The sequence below is a fragment of the Macrotis lagotis genome, chromosome 7, assembly GCF_037893015.1.
Source record: "Macrotis lagotis isolate mMagLag1 chromosome 7, bilby.v1.9.chrom.fasta, whole genome shotgun sequence".
NCBI lineage: Eukaryota > Metazoa > Chordata > Mammalia > Peramelemorphia > Peramelidae > Macrotis > Macrotis lagotis.
In genome coordinates, this window is record NC_133664.1 from 83,438,843 (window position 1) to 83,460,242 (window position 21,400).

The 21,400-nt window shown below is 32.2% G+C and overlaps 1 protein-coding gene across 6 annotated transcripts in view; it reads right to left on the reverse strand.

Annotated features, from left to right (window-relative positions):
- The window catches only part of ZMYND11 (zinc finger MYND-type containing 11), a 137,233-nt gene that overhangs the window by 37,714 nt on the left and 78,119 nt on the right, over window positions 1-21,400 (reverse strand). For 5 of the 6 annotated variants that reach the window (XR_012470024.1, XM_074193235.1, XM_074193234.1 and 2 more), the window contains one exon: window positions 11,217-11,378. The exons of the other annotated variant lie outside the window; for it this stretch is intronic. Coding sequence is in view for 4 of the 5 variants with exons in the window: in XM_074193235.1 (XP_074049336.1) it covers window positions 11,217-11,378 (162 nt within the window). In the remaining variant the exon portion in view is untranslated. The remainder of the gene's footprint in view (window positions 1-11,216; window positions 11,379-21,400) is intronic. 6 annotated transcript variants of the gene reach the window in all.

Here is a 21,400-nt window from a genome sequence, read left to right on the forward strand (position 1 = left end):
TGTGTACTGGGTAATGAAGATTACAAAAATGCAGTTTTCTCCTTCATTCCTACATTAGCAAAGTTTATTACTAAGATCATGTAATTGATTTTTATTCTTAATGAAGATTTTTCCATTTTATTTTAAAATCTAATATTTGGTGTGCATACCCTTTGATCCAGCAATACCACTACTGGGTCTATACCCTGAAGAGATGATGAAAAAGGGTAAAAACATCATTTGTACAAAAATATTCATAGCAGCCATGTTTGTGGTGGCAAAGAATTGGAAATTAAGTAAATGTCCTTCAACTGGGGAAATGGCTTAACAAACTGTGGTATATGTATGACATGGAATACCACTGTTCTATTAGAAACCAAGAGGGATGGAAATCCAGGGAAGTCTGGAGGAATTTACATGAATTGATGCTGAGCAAGATGAGCAGAACCAGAAAAACACTGTACACCCTAACAGCAACTTGGGAGTGATGATCAACCTTGATGGACTTGCTCATTCAATCAGTGCAACAATCAGGCACAACTTTGGGCTATTTTGAGATGGAGAATAATATCTGTATCCAGAGAAAGAATTTTGGAGTTTAAACAATGACAAAAACTATTACCTTCAATTTTTAAAAAATTGTTGTTATGTAATTTTGCTATCTCTTTTTTTTTCCCCTTAAGGATATGATTTCTCTCTCCTCACATTCAACTTAGATCAATGTATACCATGGAAACAATGTAAAGATTAACAAACTGCCTTCTGTGGGGGGTAGGGGGAGGGAAGCAAGATTAGGGGGGGAAATGTAAAACTCAAAATAAATAAAATCTTTCTTAAAAAAAATCTCACATGTGGTCCTGTTTTTATAATCTTGCCTATCACTCTGTTTAACTGAAACAGTTTAGAGATAGAAAATGGTATTATTAAAGGAACCAAAAGATGAGAATATTTTAAGTGACATAATTTTTCCATTTCTAATTCTGAGATAAAACTGTGAAAATTAAAAGAATTTTTAAGAATCATCAAAATGATGTTTGTGAAACTAAATAAGGCAGATAATTTATTTAAACTTACTTAGAACTCTGCTACTGAGGAAATGGGAAGGCAGTGTAGCAGAGTAGAAAGTGTTGTGTGAGAGAATCTATTCTGATGCTACTGAACCTTTGATGAGACAGTCAATTATCTCACTGAGCACATTTCCTCATTTGTAAAATCAAGTGAGAGACTCAATGATCTCTGAAGTGGATTTTTAGTTCTAGATGCTTTATATTTCAGATACTGTTTTCAAGGACCTTACATTATGATCTCAGTCAATTAAACATCAGGCAAAGGACTAAGAATTGACAGTCTAGGGTCTACTGCTAACACTGTATAACCTTTAAACTACTTAAGATTTTTCAGTTACTTATCTGAAAATGTTTATGTTACAATGACAAAATGTGGAACAAATTCATGAGTAGGAAACAAATATTAACAAGATATTTTAATTCCATAAATATATGATCCATATTTTGGTTACTTTTTTAAAGAATCAAGTTTCTTATAAACACTCCATCCTTCTGGTGAGGTAGATTTCACAGAAATGAACACAAACTGTAGGTACTTCAAAACAAACAAACAAACAAAACTGTAGCATTTTTTAAGGGAGACTCTTAATTGCAGTTGGATTCCAGTAAAGGTCCAGTAGGCATTCTAATCCTTCATTATCAAAGAAGACCAAAATAAAAATCACTATTAGAGACAAGATACAGTGAGTCCAATTGTGACTGGTCAGATCAATATGAACTTGGAATACTCTACTACAGGTCAGGTGCAAATAATCCATGTGAACATTTAGGGTAGATTGTCTAAATTTATGCATCTCATGTTTCCTTTGAGCTGCTTCAAAATTCTGCTTTGCTCATAGAGTGCAGCCTCCTCACTGGTGAGGGCATGCCATGCTGGGCAGCCCTGTACCAGTGTCTCCCATGCTGTAAATCAATTCTAGAACTAAGAGAGATCTTGAGAAAGTCTTTGTATCACTTTTTCTGTCACTCGCTCTCTCTCCTCCCCCATCCCCTGGAAGCAGTTGCACTGTTTGAGCTCTCCATAAAATAGGTTTTTTTGGCAAGCTTATGTGTGGCATTCTAACATCGTTTCCAGTCCATCATAGCTGCTCTCTCTGTAGTAATGTTGGAATACATGGCAGTTTAGCTCAAGAAAGGACCTCAAGTGTCTGGTATCTTCTCCTTCCAGGTGATCTTCAGGGTCTTCCTAAGACAATTTATTTATTTATTTATTTGTTTTCTTGCAAGGCATTGGGGTTAAGTGGCTTGCCCAAGGCTACACAGCTAGGTAATTATTAAGTGTCTGAGGCTGGATTTGAACCCAGTTACTCCTGACTCCAGGGCTGGTGCTCCATCCACTGTGCCACCTAGCTGACCGTGTACTTTACTTTTGATGGAATTAAATGTTGTCTTTTCAGAAATGAACTATCCTCCTGGTAAGCCTGTGAATCAAACCAGCTGATGCTTTGACCCACATAAGCAAATGCAGTGCTGTACACCAAATCTTTGAAAGCTGCCCACTCCTTTTCCCTCTATTGCCACCCATGTGTTGGCTCAACTTTCCCTCCATGTGAGTAACAAATTTGCTCCTGCACAGAGAGACACTCTTAAGTTCCCAATATTAATTCTTCTAGTATTCATTTTGCCTTGGGGCCAACCACTTTGATTGAAAGTGAATATTTAGTTTATAGAGGTTGAGTCTGTGATCAGTCCAGAACTTTGCACCACACGTTGCCTTTGTCACTCTCACATCCTGTCTGTCTATTCTCCTTACAAACATGTAGTCTATTAGATACCAATGTTCGCCACAAGGATGTTTCCGGGAAGTTTTAGTGTATTTAGGTAAACAGAAGGCAGTGTTTGTGACAGAGGGTCATGAGATGCACAAGTCTTCAGTAGAAGGTAACCACTGCTGTTGCTGTTTCCAACTCCATTCCTCCCAAAGACTCCCTGCCATGTCTTGTAGACTGAGTCTATTCTAGCATTAACGTTACCCAGAATTATAAGTTTGACTTTTGGCATATTGATGATAAAGGTCTCCAGGTCTCAAAAAAGTTTCTCTTGACTTCATCAGGGTTTATCATGGTGGGAACATAGGCACTGATGATGTTTTCCTGGAAGTGGCAATCTCATTGTCATGAGCCTGTCTTTCATCCTTTCAGTAGGCATTCAAGCTTGTTAGATAGATTAGTTTTGATTGCAAAAACCTACCTCAACTGCACTAAGAAGTGTAGTCAGAAAAATCAATATGCTCTATAAGATTATGAAATCTGGATTAAGTAAAGAACAAAAATCTTTTAAAAGTCCATGTAATTCAGATTTTAAATTATTAAAAATGCTCCTCTAGTTTCAATTTCTACAAAATTCTCCATCATTTCCTTTCCTATGGTCCATTATTCTACCGTAGTTTATTTCTGGGCTAAGCTAACTCTCAATAATGAAAAAGTACTACACTGGGATAGAGCATTTCTTATTTATTAAAAGTACATTGAAATAATGACACAATGGAAATAAGCTAGTTCAATTGCTTAGATAAATTACTATTTATTGTAATTCAAGTTAGCCCTTACATTTATAAGCTATTTTTTATTGGTCCAATATTAAGGTAATGTCAGGTTTATATGTACAGTGAAGGGTACAATATTATATATTATTAATAAATAGTCAAAAAACCAAGTTAGTATTACTTTCATGGATTTCACTGGGACTACATTGTATCTCAGGGGCCTAGTTTGGGAAGAAAAAGCTATAAATCACTATGGGTCATCAAAACCATACCGCTAAATTTGCCAAAATGATTTGCTAAAGTTATTTTAAAAAATCTTAATACCCCAATTTTGAATTTGCATTTAAACAGAAAAACTGTTAAGAAATTAAGTGAGGGGGCAGCTAGGTGGCGCAGTAGATAGAGCAGAGGCCCTGGAGTCTGTAGTACATTGATTCAAATACGGCCTCAGACATTACCTAGCTGCGTGGCCTTGGGCAAGCCACTTAACCCCACTGCCTTGCAAAAAAAAAAGAACAACAACAACAACAAAAAAACCCTAATATGTGTGTGTGTGTGTGTGTGTGTGTGTGTGTGTGTATATGAATAAAGAAATTAAGTGAAATTTCCTTAAAGTTACATGAACAAAATTCCTGAGTACATATAAATATTAAAGAGGATGGAAGAACAAAAGCAGCAACTGTATTGTCTCAAAATGTTTAAACAAGAAAGTCTTAAGTTGTGAGCTTTATATGCATTTTAGGAAACTTATTGTTTGAGAACTTTGCAAGGGGTAGTTAGGTGGTGTACTGAGTCAGGAGAACCTGAGTTCAAATCTAACCCCAGACACTTAATTATTATCTAGCTGTGTGACCTTGGAACTTAACTCCATTGTTCTGCAAAAACCAAAAAACAAAATCAATCTATCAATCTATCTATCTATCTATCTATCTATCTATCTATCTATCTATCTATCTATCTTACAGTGTTCAAAAGAAGATAAGCTTTCTTATAATTCTGTTTCCAGTTAGAAGTATATATAGAAAGATAGAGAAGAATAAGATTAAGGGCACATAAAGCCTGAAATTTTATAGAACAGAATAACATAGTATCAATTTTCTTTTTTGGAGGTAATATCTACATGGTGTGACTGTAGTCAAACTGGTCTATTTGTATTTCCCAACTTTGTCATTTTATCCTTCATCTCCATGTCTTTGCATAAGCTGTCCCTACGATGGCATAAATGCACATTTTCGTCACCTCTGCTTCTAAGAAACCCCTAGCTTTCTTTAAACATAGAATTAATACTAAATCCTACAAAAAGGAGGGGGTAAGGAAGGGAAAAATAGTATGATAGGGAGTGAAATGCTCTCAGGGCTTCCTTCCAGTCCATTTTCTTTATTTATGGAAGACAAAAGAAACTGGCAACAACAAAATACCATTACACTTGCGCATACACACACACACACATTATAATATATATATATATATATATATATATATATATAAAATACACACACACATACACACACACTACAACTATATCATTTTTAAAGTGAGTTTTTTTGGCTTTAAGTGTTTATTGATATGCTACATGATATAAACAATCTCCTTTCCAAAATTCAAGTAAGGTCAAAAAATTATGTCATAGAGATTACGACAATTTTAAGAAAATAAATAAAGGCTGAATGTTATATTCCATTACCAAAATATGAAGGTGATCATTTCCTAAATATTTGTTGTGTGGCTTTTATATTCAAACTACATTACAATAAAAATCCAGTGAGTTTATAAAGGCCATAACAAGAATAAATATTTCAAAGATGTCAAAAAGAGATATTTTCTAAAGTTGTAAAATAATGACTTATTAGAAAAACTAATTTTAAATATTTTTAAAACAACCATTGTCTATGTATATGTTCATACACACACACACACAGTCTTTGTGATCCCATTTGGGTTTTTCTTTTAGATTTTTTGCAGGGCAATGGGGTTAAGTGGCTTGCCCAAGGCCACGCAGCTAGGTCATTATTAAGTGTCTGAGGCCGGATTTGAACTCAGGTACTCCTGACTCCAGGGCCTGTGCTCTATCCACTGCGCCACCTAGCTGCCCCTCATTTGGGTTTTTCTTGGTAAAGATGATGGAATGATTTGCCATTTCCTATTCCTGCTCATTTTACAGAAGAGGAGACTGAGACAAAATAGTTTAAGTGACTTTCTCAGGATCACAGATGAAATAAGTGTCTGAGGCCAAATTTGAACCCAGGAAGATGAGTCTTCCTGATTCCAGGCCTGTCATTCTATCCAATGAGGCAATCAGATGCCTTTCTACTTTGTAGCATCTCTTGTCCATCTCCCTTTTCTTCTATTGCTGCTGAAATCACCTTGGTAGAAATCCTCATAAATAGTCGATGACAATAAGGTTGGTTTGCTCTGCTTGCCTCAAGTTTCTCTCTACTCCTATATATCCCCCACTCATCATATGAATTTATCTTTGACTATGTCATGAACCCACTTTCTTGCCCTGTCCTAATCCACACAGTAGACTACTGGTGCTTTCTATTATCTCCTGGGCAAATATAAAATCTTTAGTGTGGCTTTTACAGTTGTTCTTCAAGTCTGTAATTCCACCACTCCTCATATGTACTTCCTGCCTTGCTTCAAATTCCAGCTTAAATCTCACCTTCCTACAAGAATCCTTTGTGATTTAAATATGCCTTTACCTTTTTTTTTCTTTTTTTAAGGGAGAAGGAAGCTAGAACTTTTCCTCTGTGATTATCCTCAAATTATCCTGTATCTATCTTGTTTGTATATTGTTGCTACAAGCTATCTCCTCCATTAAACTTCAATTGTTAAAAGCAAGGACTGGGACGGTGGTGCAGTAGAAAGAGCACCCCTGGAGTCAGGAGTACCTGGGTTCAAATCCAGCCTCAGACACTTAATAATGACCTAGCTGTGTGGCCATGGGCAAGCCACTTAACCCCATTGCCTTGCACAAATCTAAAATAAATAAACAAACAACCAAATAAATAAATGAAAGCAAGGACTGATTATTGTCTTTCTCTGTATCTGAAGCACTTAATATAATGCCTAGCATCTTACTGAGTGATCTTAACAGCATTGTAGGAACAATTTTTTAATATGTAGATGAAATGGTGCTACATGATCTCTTCATTAATTGCTGTTACATGTTTTCTTCAAAATATTTACTTATCAAGCATACTTAACTTTCAGCTTATTCACATTTAGGTGTTAATTATTATTTTCTTTAAGGAGAATGGGTTTTTTTTTGTATTAAACATTTAGCACCTTATCTTCCACTCACTACAAAAGCTAATTCATCTACTATGAAAGAACTTCAGGGTTTCACTTCACATCCTACAATTTGGCAGAGGTGACAAAAAATGGAAAAAGTCAATGTTACAAGGGTTGTGGAAATGATATGCATATTAAGACACTGATGATATGATACATTGTTGGTGGGGTCATGAAGTGGTTCAATCATCTTGGAAAGTAATTTGAAATTATGCAAATAAAACAACAAAAATGTCAATACCCTATGGGTCAAAGAAACTATTACTGAACTGAATTCCCAAATCAATAAGGAAAGTCCTCATATGCCCCAAAATATTTTTAACAATTTTTTGGGGGGTGGGGGCTAGCAAAGACCTAGAAATAAAGATTTCATTGAATGAAAAATGGCTAAACAGAGACACATGAATATCATGAAATATCACTGTTCTATAAGAAATGATGAAAACAGTGAAGCATAATAACTAATGCAGAGCAAAGTAAGCAGAACTAAGAAAAACTCAGAACTACAACAATGTGTAAATGGAAAGAACTCAAACCAAAAAATTCAAAAGTGAACATAACAAAATCATAAAGATCAAGTGGGATTCAAAGAAAGAGATATAAGAGAAAACGCTCAAACCAGTCCTTTCTGGAGGTGGAAGATCCACAATTGTTACACAATGGACATATTTTTAGAGTTTTTTAGTGTATTAATCAGTTACGCTGATTCCTCCCCCTCCCCTCATTTTTCTTTTCTTTTCTTTCTTTTGTCTTTTAAAAACATGCTTTTCAAACATAGAATATCCCCTTTGGAGGGGAATTGGGAAACATACAGGAGTTAACTATGATAATACATAAAACAGAAGGCATCAACAAAAACTTATTTTTTTTTTAAAAAAGGAATTCCCTTCACCAATCAAATAAATGAAAGCTATTCTGTATAAGAATTAAGAATTTCATGGGTTTTTCAATTCTCATCCAGTTCATTCACCATTTTCAAAGTTATTTTATAGTATTAGATTATGTATACACACACACACACACATATATTTGATAAAATTCTTTATCCTAGAAAACCTTTAAATAGATTTTTATATACACATATGTATTTTGGATAAAATATTCTTCATAGAAAAATAAAATTTTTTGTGCATATTACCATTTTATAATATCAATACTGCTGCCCCACAAAAATTATATCAAAAATATAATTTATGGATTACAAAAGAAACATTTATCTCCAAGTTTTTGTTGACAATCAAGGAACTTCTGAATATAAGATACTAAAAAATTTCTAGGCTGTAAAAAAAGGAAGAAAAGGTAGGAGGAAATCATGGAACTTTCACAAAACCTCAGATATGTTTTATACAAATCTATATCTGAACAGGAAGTCTATCTTGCATATTTGACAAGATCTATGTGAGACAGTGGATGAAATATGAAATAAAAACAATTATTCAAGTTACAAAAAAGACTAGTTAGCACTTTCAGGGAATTGAATGAAAAATTTAACTCATTTTAATGGAAATCATTAATAACATGTCTTTAGAAACAACTGAGTATATGGGGAGAAATGGGTTATAAGAACAGACAGATACAATAGCAGGATAGATAAAAAAAGTAGTCAAAGGACTTGGTTGGAATCCTGACTGTGCTCTTTACTGCTTGTGTAGTAACCTTCTAAGTTTCAGTTCCCCACTTGTAAGATGAAGGAACAAGGTCTCTATGGTCCCCTTCCAACTCTAAAGCTATTATTCTAGGAAACTGGCTAGATCTCTTTGGGCCTCAGTTTCCTCATTTGTAAGTTGAGAGTGTTGGATCAGTGATGGAAAGGATGTGAAAAACTGGGACATTAATGCACTATTGGTGGATTGTGAACTGATCTCATTCTGGAGAACAATATGGAATTATGCACAAACAGCATTAAAACTGATTGTACCCTTTGACCCAGAAAAACTAATACTAGTCTATATCCAAAAGAAATCATAGAAAATAAGAAAATCTCTTATGTTCAAAATATTTACAGCAGCTCTTTTTTGTAGTGGCAAAGAAATGGAAATCGAGGGAATGCCCATCAATAAGAAATTATGAGTGGAAAAAAAAAGAAACTATGAGTGGTCAGACTTGAGAGATGTATGGAAAGAATTACAGGAACTGATAGTGAGCAAGGGGAACAGAACCAAGAGAACATTGCACACATTAGCAATACTGTGAGATGATCAACTATGATGGATGCAACTCCTCTTAGCAGTTCAGAATCAAGGATAACCATGGGAGACCTGTTATGGACATCATCCTCACCCAGAGGAAAATAAAACAAACCAGAGTCTGAAAGCATATTATGTTCACTTTTTTAAAACTTCTTTTATGCTTTTCCTTTCTTTCTCATGACTTTTTCTTTTCCTTTATTTCTAATTCCTCTTTTACAACATGACTAATATGGAAATATGTTAACAGGAATGTACATGTATAATTTTTACCAGACTGTTCACCACTATGGGGGGGGGGAGAACGAAGGGTGATAGAAAAATGTGAAATTCATAAATTTGCAAATGGACGAATGCTGTAAAACTACCACTGCATGTAACTGGAAAAATAAAATAAAATAAAATTTCAATTAAAAAGTATTGGATTAGATGACACACAAGGTCTCTTTCAGCTTGAAGTAATTAATACTACTAACAAAATAAATAATAAATAAATTTTAATAAGGAATAAGAGGCAGCTTGAATAGAATTTTAACAACAACCCAGAATTAAAGCTTTGTAATTCACTGTATTTTATTTAAAATTATTTGACCACTAAAAATTAGTCACAAATAATGCTATATATTCAAAACATTAGCTCATTTACATAGGGATTCAAGGTTTATTAAAAAAGCACTTTTGTCCTAACAATCCCATGAGGGATTATCCATAATATAAGTGAAAGATTATCTATAATGCATAGATAAGGAAACTGAATAAAGCTTATAAAAGTTAAATGACTTAGATGAATTACAATTTGAGCTGGAAATCAGGTCCTTTAACTCTAAGGTTAGGGCTCTTTGTTTTAGGGACATTTTTCAGTCCTCTTTGCTAAACTTCTAGGGTTATTATTAGTATGCATATTCTGAATTGAGACACAGCTTTGATTACTGACATTCCTGTTTGTCTTCCCTTAATATTCCTATTTTAGGAACTTTGTTCCCTGTTTATACTAGGATAACAGCCTGAAGAGAATGACATATGAAATATAACCAAATCTATGAAATATGTCTTAATGCTGCTACTCCATTTAATTACTATGAATATACAGATATACCATTGGTCGAGATAGTTGTTTTGTTGAGCAAACAGATTCACAGTCTAGAGGGGACATATCAGGTAATCTACTTTATTCCCCTTTTAAAAACCCAGGAACAAGGAAGTTAATTAACTTGAGCACATGTATAGACTTAGGTCACTTAAAATGATAGCATTTGAAGCCTTCTGTAAGCAATAACTCCTTGCTAGTACTTATTTTCCACATGCCTTACTTTGTTATGCTATTTAAACTATACAGCAATATCATTAAGATTTTAATACAGTATCAATAAGATAATAGACAAGACCTCAAAGACAGTAAAGAAGAGTAGAGCATATGTTCTATATTTGGCCTAAGATTCTTTCAGAAGTCTTTGTGATTTCAAAAACCATATAGAGTTACCTAACAGAGTCAATAAGACACATGGAATTGCAACATAAGCAAGCTGTTAAATGTTTTAGTATACTGGGTAACCACAAACTGTTCAAGGATCAGCCAAAAATATTCTTTATTTAATTTGAACATACAGCAATCATATGTCTCGCTTATACCCACCTATCATTATAGTGAGAACACTATTTTTACCTACCTGTTTAAAAAACCCTTCCAATACTTAACATCAATTATTCCTGCCCTGCTACCCCCTCTCAAGAAAAAAAAAATGAAAATACGATACTCAAGATCTAGCAAAAATAAATTTATGTAGATTAAAAAAAGGGGGAAATGAAAACAAGATAAAACATTTTATTTCTGAGAATGTGTCTTGTTAACATGTTTCTCTGGAAGGTACATATTTTGAAGTTCAGAAGCAAATATGTGTAGAAAGAAGAGAATCTGGGAGGACACAATAGTGCTTGGGCATTCTTGAGCTGCAACAAATAGGTAGATTTAGAGTAAGAGAAGGCAACAAAAGTTTAAGATGACTGAAATTTTTCTTGGACAATACCCTAGAATAACTTTACTAATTAGGAATCTCCTTATCTATACTCTTTGCATCTACCAGTATTTTAATAGGCAATATATCTTTAATTTATTCATTAATCCAGCCAGACCATCCGGGACACTTTAATGTAGTTATCAATGAAGTCAACCTTTTAAATAACACATTAAAGCTCAGGGATACTTACCCTGCAAACTGGACATTGCCAGTGGCTACTGCTGTCTCTAAGCCTGAACTCATCAGATAAACACTTGGAATGATAAACACGAAAACACAGGTCACATATCAATACCTCTCCAGGCAAATGGCATTCAAAACAATACCAGTCATGATTTTCTGTTTCCCAGTCCTACAAAAAACAAAAACAAAACTTGGTGTAATATTTTGTTGATATCTGCAATATAGAATAAAATTAAAATTTTGAAGCCCTTTAGTAAAATAATATAGACACCTGAATATTTACAATATTTGATTTGTATTAAAATTTTTAAAAATCTAAAATTTTAAAGAACTTCAATAATTCCTTAAAATGCTTCCCTATACATTATCAATGAAGATAAAATTTCAAAATCAATCTAAATATCACCAAATCAATAAAATTATCTACCACCCTTCTTTTAAATAACTAATGATCAATCTGTTAATAATCATTAATTTTAAATTAATAATTAATGAACAATTAATTCAATGTATGAATTTAAATAACTAATAAATGTCCTAAACCATCTATCTTCCTTTCAACCACCAAAGCAATCTTCCAACAGTGCTAGTCTTGTCTACTCAAATAACCTGCAATGTCTCCTTATCAACTCCCTCAAATGCAAAATGCTTCATTCCAAGTCCTTTATAATACACATTCCCTTTTAACCCACACCTTTTCCATTTTCTTACATCTCACACTAAACCAGTTTTACTGGACTCTACGTATTAGACATCTGCTGGCTCGAGACACTTTCTCTGTTGGTCCCTCAGCTTGAACTGCTTTCCTTCTTAATCTTCACTTCTGGGATTATCTGATTTCCTTCAAGTCTCAGTTAAAATTCCTCTGCAAGAAGAAGCCTTTCACCTTTCCTCTTCCTTTTAGTGCCTTCTCCTTTCTTATTTATTCCATATATAGCTTGTTTTTCTCTTTGCATTTCCTTATTGTTTCCCCTCCATTAGATTGTGAAGCCCTTGGAGGCAGGGAAGTCTCCTGTCTTAATTTCTAGAATTTAGCAGAGTTCTTTAGTGCTCAGTGATGCTTAATGAAAACTTTTTGACTAACTAAATCATCAGAGGCTTTGCCAGAATGAACAAGTTATTAAATTGGTGAAGCATCTAAAGTACTATTTTCTTTCAAAATATTGGGATTATTTTATATAAATAACTACCAATTTAAATAATTCCTCATTAACTAGCCTATATACCTTTGATCATGTTGTCAAATTCTGAATCTGAATTTGAAGGAATATAGTTAAAAAACTTAAACTAAAAGCTTACCAACATGCATGTTAGGGCTGAGTCTTACTATGGGTATTCTTGGATATAAATAATAGAATAGTTTGTATACGGGTGTTATCTGCATTTTCTTTCCATTCAGCCATTTTAATTTTTATGACTATTGTTTCAAGTGTTTAATTAAAAAATGATCCATATAAAGACTGATAAAGTAATTTGTAATCATGTATTGTAGAAGTGAATTCCCTTCCTTCAACTCCATTAACTCTTTTACCATAACTACCACTTCCTGAACAACAATATTTGATAAATTTTCCACAAACCAAGTCTGATAAGACTGCCAGTATCTAAGCTAAAGAATGTAATTCAAAAGGTTGACAAGCTCTTAAACATTTCTGAGTTATTAACATTCTGACTTTACATAATCTACTTAGTAACATAACTAACAAAGAAGCTTGTATATTATTATTCACTTATCTGGTAAAGAGATTTATACTTTGCATCAAATAAAATTAATCAAGAAGTAATCTGGCTTGGTAATTATAACTTCAATAACCAGATATCACAAACTAACATTATTTCTTAAGAGTTGCACCAGTGATAAGTCTTTATCTCATCCTTTTAACTATGAAAATTGTATAAAATCTTTTCAGATATGTAAAGAAAGTTGTTAAACTTTTGCTGGTTTCCATTCCACCAACAACTGCTAAGAAAATTTAAGTATCTGTGTAGATACTTTCCTAAATTTTAACAATTTTTTTCCAAAATCTGAAAAAGATCATCAGAATATTTTATTCATGGTTTGGAAATACCTTATATATTTGCATCACATATTTGGCATAAAACAAGCAACAGAGCATTGTGATATCCCATCAGTAATATATTTTTCAATTTTTTTAATCAAGAAGTAATTTTCATAAAATAGTCAAACTAACAGTCAGCAAAACTCAGACTACTTAATAAAAAAAAATGAAAAGAAAAAAATCTTCCCCTAAAAGAAATAACAAATGTTGTTTCTACCACAGAATATGGTTAGTTTTAGATCCAATTTTCCAACTGAAGTGGGATAATGAAGCTATACTAAAGCAGGATAGTTCAAAATTGAGCAAATATGTAGAAAGATGTCTGTTTCATATATCCTACACTCTTTCAATAAAGTGATTTGCCTCAAGCACATGTCTAATTGGGTAACTTTTCTATAAAAATCTAAGAGTTTCCTATTACCTGTAGGATTTCATTTAAGTTTCTAGGCAGACTGATTGAACTGTCCTGCCTCATTTGGCATGATTTCCCTCTCTATTCCTCACCTATGGCAGGTTAACTGCTGGTTCTGGTCTCTGTCTGGAAGACCTAACACCCTCATCTCTGCCTCCTAGAAACACTGAAGCCTTTCCTGACTTAAACTATGCATTTCTTTTGTATGAATTTTGTATTTACTTCTGTTTTATATGATGCTCTCTCACACAGTCTGGAAGTGCCTTTAGATAAGAACTTATATTTTTGCCTTTGTATGTCCTGGCACTTAACAGGTTCTAAAGGAATGGTTGTTGATTGATGAACACAAATATTTCATGTAAGGATCTAACTGCCTCCTGGAAAAATCTGTATGGTCTAAAGTCTATTTTCATTCTCAATATAGCAACTGAAAATACATACTAGCATTTTCCAAAAACATTGAATACTGATAAAGGAACACATAAATTCTATTAAATGACAGAGAAATGAGTATGTATAATCTGAGGGGTGCTATAAATTTATCTTACGGAAAAAAAGAGTATTTAAGTAACATAATCTGGATATTAGTACTCAGGCCTCCAATTCAACATACATGTAAACACAGTTAAGCTGTACTTTCAGTGTATTCCACCAGATGTCATCAGCTACCCCATAACTTGGTTAAAAGCAATCTAGAAAAGCAAGACAGGGTAACTTGCTTCCATTTGTAAAAGAGCAGAAAGGAATAGTGTCTTTCAAAACTGGAAGATATGAAATAATAGTAGGGTTTTTAAAAAATTACTATAGATCTGCTGATATAAACTATCTTAATAGAAGACAAATGTGTAAGAAAATTTAAAAAAAATTCAGGACACACCCCAGAGTGCCAAAGGACTGTTTTAGGCTGTTATCCTAAAAAGACTTCCTAATACTGGACTTTTAAATCATGGACAAACAAAAATTCTTATTTACATTCTACCATTTTTAGTATCACAAAACACAGGAAGACAAAGGAATTCATGTATGGAAAATGCACCACAATATTCATATACAATTTCTACTACAAATTTAAAGAGATTATATCATATTGATATTATTTTCCTGTATTTTAAACTACCATTCATGAAAATATAATAGTGCATAAACTTATCTACAGTGGTTTAAAAGGGATCAATCATTCTTATGAATACAAAAACTAAGATCTTTTTCTTAGTGCATAGTGAATCCTTTAATAAACATATTGATCAATATATTTATATTAATCCTCAATGGGGAAAAAACAAGTCTTAAAAATCTAAACTTTATTTTAGCAGGACTAAATACAAATGGGGCTGATATGGTGTTAAAGTGAACTTAGCACACTATAGCACAAGTTTATATTTCATAAGAATTAAAAATGTCCATAATTCAGTAATAGCCTAGTTAGTTTTTATTTTTTTGTATTAAAGTATTTAAATCATGACACTTATTACTTGACCACAATGTCCAAAGAACTGATTAGTAATTTGTAAAACTATATATTTTAGTGAAAATAATTCTTTACATCTTGCTAACAGTTTTAATGTCAGAAGGCACTATTAGCTCTATTTTACAGATAAGGAAACTGAAGAATAATGAAATTAAATTACTTGCCCACAATCACAAAGCAAATTATTGGAAAAGCCAAGGCTAGAATCCCAAAAGCCAAGGCTTAGAATCTCCTAAGTCTGGTACACTCTTTCCATATAACCAAAATTGTCTTGGAGTGAAAAGAAGGCTTCAATTTTATTCAACTTTCTTTAATAAACAGATATACATGCATATAATACAAGCAGATCTAAAATATATAGATAATATTATCAAATACATGTGCTGAATGTGTTATTGTAGTGTGGGTTGAGGAGAGGGCTCAGTGATTGCATCAGTGAATGAAACTTCTAAGATGAAAATTATGCACACGCACACACACACACACACACACACACACACACACACACACAATTCTTTTCTAATTTGTAGGTTCAGAAAGTTGCCTTAAAAAATTGATGGGTTAAAATGTGTCTAATTAAGGGTCAGGGTAATTAGGTGAGAAGCAGGACATGAATTCTGCTTTCCCATTTTCAAACCTGGTCTTCTATCTAATGGGATACCATCTTTCAGTATTTTTCATTCATACATACAATATAAAATGAGATCTCTATAATTTACTGTTTGGGTTTTTTATTTCTGTATTAATGTTTTCCATTTCTCACTAAAGTACATGATTCTGATAGAAAAATATTTCTAACTATGTTATCAAAGTAAAAGAATTTAGAAAGAAACAGAGATAATCTAGTCATACCCTAAAAAAAGGAGACATGGAATTACAATTCTAAACTATTTTACAAAATAAAATGAAGCTTCTTGTCAAAGAAAGAACAATTTTATAATAATAAACATGGTAATAACAGCTAACATTTAACACTCTCCTATGTACTAGGCACTATGCTAAGCACTTGACAAACATTATCTCATTTGATTTTAATGTATAAAAGGAAATACTTAATCATTAATAAATTATGATGATTTTTTTTGTAACTGAGAAAGGTAATGGACATTTTAAAAGAGCATGTGATTTTACATAATTAACATAAACTGAAAAAACTGTCCAGGATGGGCACTTAAAACGTATGCTAAATCTAGTATAAATGTCATGCAAAACAAAGTAAATTAAAACAAAAAAGAAAAGCTTTTCTTAAAATTGTTATATCAAACTTAACTAGAGAACTCCAGGGAAAGGATGGGTAGGGAAGAAAAAGCAAAAATTGTTCTTCCCTTTTAACAATGTTTTCGTTTTCTAAAAGAAATCTAAGGGGACCATTTTTTCTATCTTATGTTTATTTTACAAGTTCTTAATACCATTCTAACATCAAATCCAAATGATGGTAAATGACGTAGCTAAAGTTCCAAAAGCATAAAAAATGAACTTGTTTCTACAATAAATCTATGTGGGATGAAAGGACATTATTTATCACTAGTCAAAATGAAAAATGATTTTTTATAAATGATTTACCATAAACCAGATTTAGCTCACTTATTTCTAAACATGAAGTTTTTTAACTTCATCAAAAAATTAAAAATAATCCAACTTCCAGTAACTGCAATTAAAAAGAAAAATAAGACTGAGAAATTCTAACTAAAAAGCAAAAGAATAAAGAATTAATTTCACCATTTCATTTAAAAAGTAGTTATATATGTTTGAGTTTTAAAATAGGATGAAATTCTGCTTACCAGGCAATACAAACAGGATTGAGTGGAAATAGAGTATTCAAAATGAAGTAGAAGAATTTAATAGCCAAGACCTGAGTTCAGGTTTCCAGTTTCTCTTGAATCACAAACAGCAAAACAAACTGGTAGAAGCATTCCAACAGAAAATGTAAGCTATATTCCCTGTATTGAATTATTTTTGTAGTGACATCAACTATGTAAAAGAAATAAGAGACCCTGCAATTCAGGTTTGGCAGGTAAGTAAATGGGGAAATGATTTATAGCAGAGGTCAATTTACATTTTGATCAATTTCAAAATTAACATTCAAAATGAATTTTCTGTTTTCTGATTTTTTACTTTGCTTAATAGTAGATAAACAAAATGGCTGCAAAATAGCAGGCTACACTCTCAACTATCACAATACACTGAGTCATCAGACAAATGGCATTAATCATACTGAAGCCCAGATCCAGTCAATTAAAAAATATTTTTAAAAAGTGAATGGTCAAATTCAAAACTGGATCATTTTAAATAATAATATACCTTACACAATAGTATAAGGAAATCTCATTGGCCATGGATTTGCAAAATTGTAATATCTTCATTTTGAAACTCAAAGAGATGAAACTAATCATCATCATCATTATTATTATTTTACAGAAAAGGTTATTTGAAAGAAAAACCTTAATTTAAACCCTGCTGCTGATGGAAAATTCTGCCCAAGGAATAATTTCATTAACTGTTATGGTGACATTTTATGAGATGGAAGGCAACAGGGTTTTAAGGGGAAAAAATACTAGTGTTTATAAAGTAGCACTTTCAGGTTTGCAAAATACTTTGTAGAAATCTCATTTTATCCTCATTAAAAATTCTGAGAGGTAGGTGCTATTATTATTATTCCCATTTTATAGAGAAGGAAACTGGGGTTAAGAAAGGTGAAATGACTTGTCCAACAATCACAAAGCTAATAAGAATCTGAGGCTAGATTTGAATTTATTTTCCTGACTTTAGGTCTAGTACTCTGTCCCCTACTGGACCCCTCTGTCTGTTTGGAAGAAAATCTTCCAGCTCCTGGTGGCTATGTTACATACCAGTGTGTTACTACTTTGCAATGTCTATGAGAAAAATTGCAGCATAACTCTTGTCTTAGATTTTTCTAAAAGGAAAAAAATAGGCTATTTTAGTAGGTGAGAATGTATTGTGAACCCTTCACTTGTTAGCACCCCTCAAACTCTCAACACTGATATACCAAAAGAAGAGGTAACAACTCAGAACATGCTATCAAGGAGACTGCTGACTAGGTGACAACATATATGATTGTCAAATCCCTTCTGAGTGTCTTAGACATGAGGTAGCATGGCTGGCACATAATATACCTCAGAACACAATAGCACAAAACAGAAAAAATCTTAATAAACAGAAGACACAACTAGGAAAAACCAATCTCTGTGGTTGTGCTGTGCTAGGAACCAAGTCCAATCTATATTTGCTCCTGGAAAGGCTAGCTTCAAGCACCAGTTGTGGTGAACCCTGATTAGCCCTACTTTTATGTGCTGGCTTACGAGTATGGAAGAGAGGCTAGTGCTAGAACAGGACTCAAGGTTATTATTTATCGTGATTCACTTACTATAGAGCTCAACAGCACTGTCTTCTTTTCCTAGTAAAGTATCAGATGAAGAAAAGTGATAATTTAATTTTAAATTAACGTTCAGTCTTCACCAAAATAATTATTTTTAAAAAGTAGTATTTTACTTTCAGTTTTACTTATGTTTCTTATTCTTACAAAAGATGCCAATGCTCTACCAAACTAGAAAATTATTCATCATAGCAACCTTGCCTCTTTAAGAAAGAGTCGGTGAACATAGGATCAGTATATAAAAAAATAGAAGGTATTTACAAAAAAGCCTTAAGGTTTCAAATTATCTCATTTGATTCTTACAAATATTTAGTGAGATATTACAGGCATTATAATTTCAATTTTATTGATAAGGAAACTAAGGTTAAGAGAAATTAAGTAACCTGATCCTGGTCATACAGCTCATAAGTATCAGTTAGGATTCAAACTAGGCCTCTACTTTATCTACGCCATGAAGTTGAAAAACAAACAAACAACAACAAAAATCCCTAATATGTAAGAAAAAGTCAATGTCCATCAACTAGAGAATGATTACACAAAGTGTGATATATGAAATAAGATGATTTTGGAATAGTATGGAAAAATTTAAATTTATCAATGCAAAGTGAAGTAAGCAAAGCCAAGAAAATAATATAAATAATGACTACAACAAAATAAAAGGAACGAACAATCAGAAAACTAGGAGTAAATGCTGTGGGACTACAAAGAAAAGACATATAACAATGAAGAGATAAAACACCCCCCCCCCACCTTTGCAGAAGCAAGCTTCATAAGAATGGAATACTACATATATTTTCCAACTTTTTTGATTAGTATTTTCATTTTTTTCTGTTTTTATCTATTTTTCTTTATTTATATTTCCTGTTACAGAGGATAGAAATGGGGAAGAAATTTAGGTAATATAACAAAAGATAAATTAAAAATTTATTCATAAAACATGTAATAACATTACATTCTTTTTTAAAAAATTAAACTTTTTTCAACAATACATCAGCAGATATTATGTAATAAAAACTGACAACTAAAGACATTATTTAAAATGTACAATCAGAAGATACTTAAAAGTCTTCATTTGTGCTAATTAAAAAATTTTTTTGAAGAATATGATACTAACAGTTTAAAACATTGGTATTTAAAAATACTATCCTTATTTTTTAAAAATATTTTAACCATTTACTCACAAGAAAGTATAAGCAGGGAACATCTATCTTAGACATAGGAAGTATTTCATAAATAGATTATTTGTTGAAATGGTTATGTTGCCTGGATTGTTTAGCCTATAGAATCACTAATGAATGTTCTCTTTGCCAACAAAAGCATCTTGGGATGAATAAATCAAAAGAAATGAATTTCTTGCTCTTTTTCCACCTAAAGTATCCCAGATACAACTGGTAGGAACTGGAGAAAGGAAATAATTTTTTTCTTCCCCACTTATAGCTGGTTAGAGAATTTAAGGTAGAAAAAAAGTGTTTCCTCTTTCTTATGGAATCCTAATAGATAGTAGGGTAGTATGATTTTAAAAAGTTTACAAAAAACAAACAGATAAAATCCTGGCTTGCTCCCCCAATGTTACATCACATCTACTAATTTCACTCTCTACTAAAGGAGGTTTAGAATCTAAGCAATAAATGAGTTTACATATAAATCTCTTAAATTTAAATGTTGCAGTTTACAGAACTAAGGTAGTTGGTGTATATTAGTATCATACATGAAGTTGAATAAAACTATCATATGACTGACTATTAGATAGGATTCCATAAGTCACACAGAAATTTCTACTACTCTTTATTACATGTAGTCTATGTAGATACTTCTAAGGATAATTACTATAGAAATTTGTTATATTTTAAGAATTGAAAAAGTATAAGGAGGATACTTTCTATAGATTATGCATATATTCAGTAAGTCTTCATACTTAGCTCTTCTTTTTTAATCCCATATAATGATTTTTCAAAAATATTCATTTTCTAGATAACAAATTTGACACAAATATATGACCATATTTTGAGATAACTCATCAAATGTGAAAACACAGGCAGATGATCAAAAGAGCGGGAAGATTAGGTGATTGTTATATAAAAACTTAATTAGGAATTCATAATTATTCTCTGGGAGCAAAAGAGTACAATAGATATTTAAAAATTTCTATTAGAAAATATGATTCAACAACAAATAAAAATATAAAATGATTGAGACAAACCATCTACCATAGTGCTGAACACATAGAAGGCTATATAAATATTTGTAGAACTGAACTAAACCAAAAAACTCCTAATAATCTGGGAAGAATGAAAGCATTGAAGAAAAGAAAACACAAAAGAAGAAGTCAATAACTTATTGAGACAGAACAAAGGCATAAAAATGTTCATCAAAGATGTAAAGTCTATACTGGTAACCAAACAGAGAAATAACTTTTAAGAAGGAAAGTCTAGGTGATCTAGAAACTTAAGATCCTATGGATTAAGCCTTTGGACCATAGTGGTTGAAAGACCATTTCCCATGCAATTATCATAAAAATAACCACTGAGTAAAAGAGCACAATATGTTATGTGTTTCAGAGTTGTTGAAAGCTTTTATATGTAGAATAACAATTTTTGTAATACATTTTTACCCTAAAATCACAAAAATCAATCTTTTTATTTTAGTTTGGGTCAGTGAGTTTATTAAGTCTTAAGAAAAATAATTTCACTGGAACATTTTTATCTTTAGAAAGTATAAAAATAAGAAAGTAATTATGACATTTGAATACAACAACTTTTTTTCAGTATAGTTAATGCCTACATCATGAGACAATTAAACAATTTTTATTCTTCAATTTTCTCATTTATTGAATATGAATTTTCCTTATGTTTTCAAC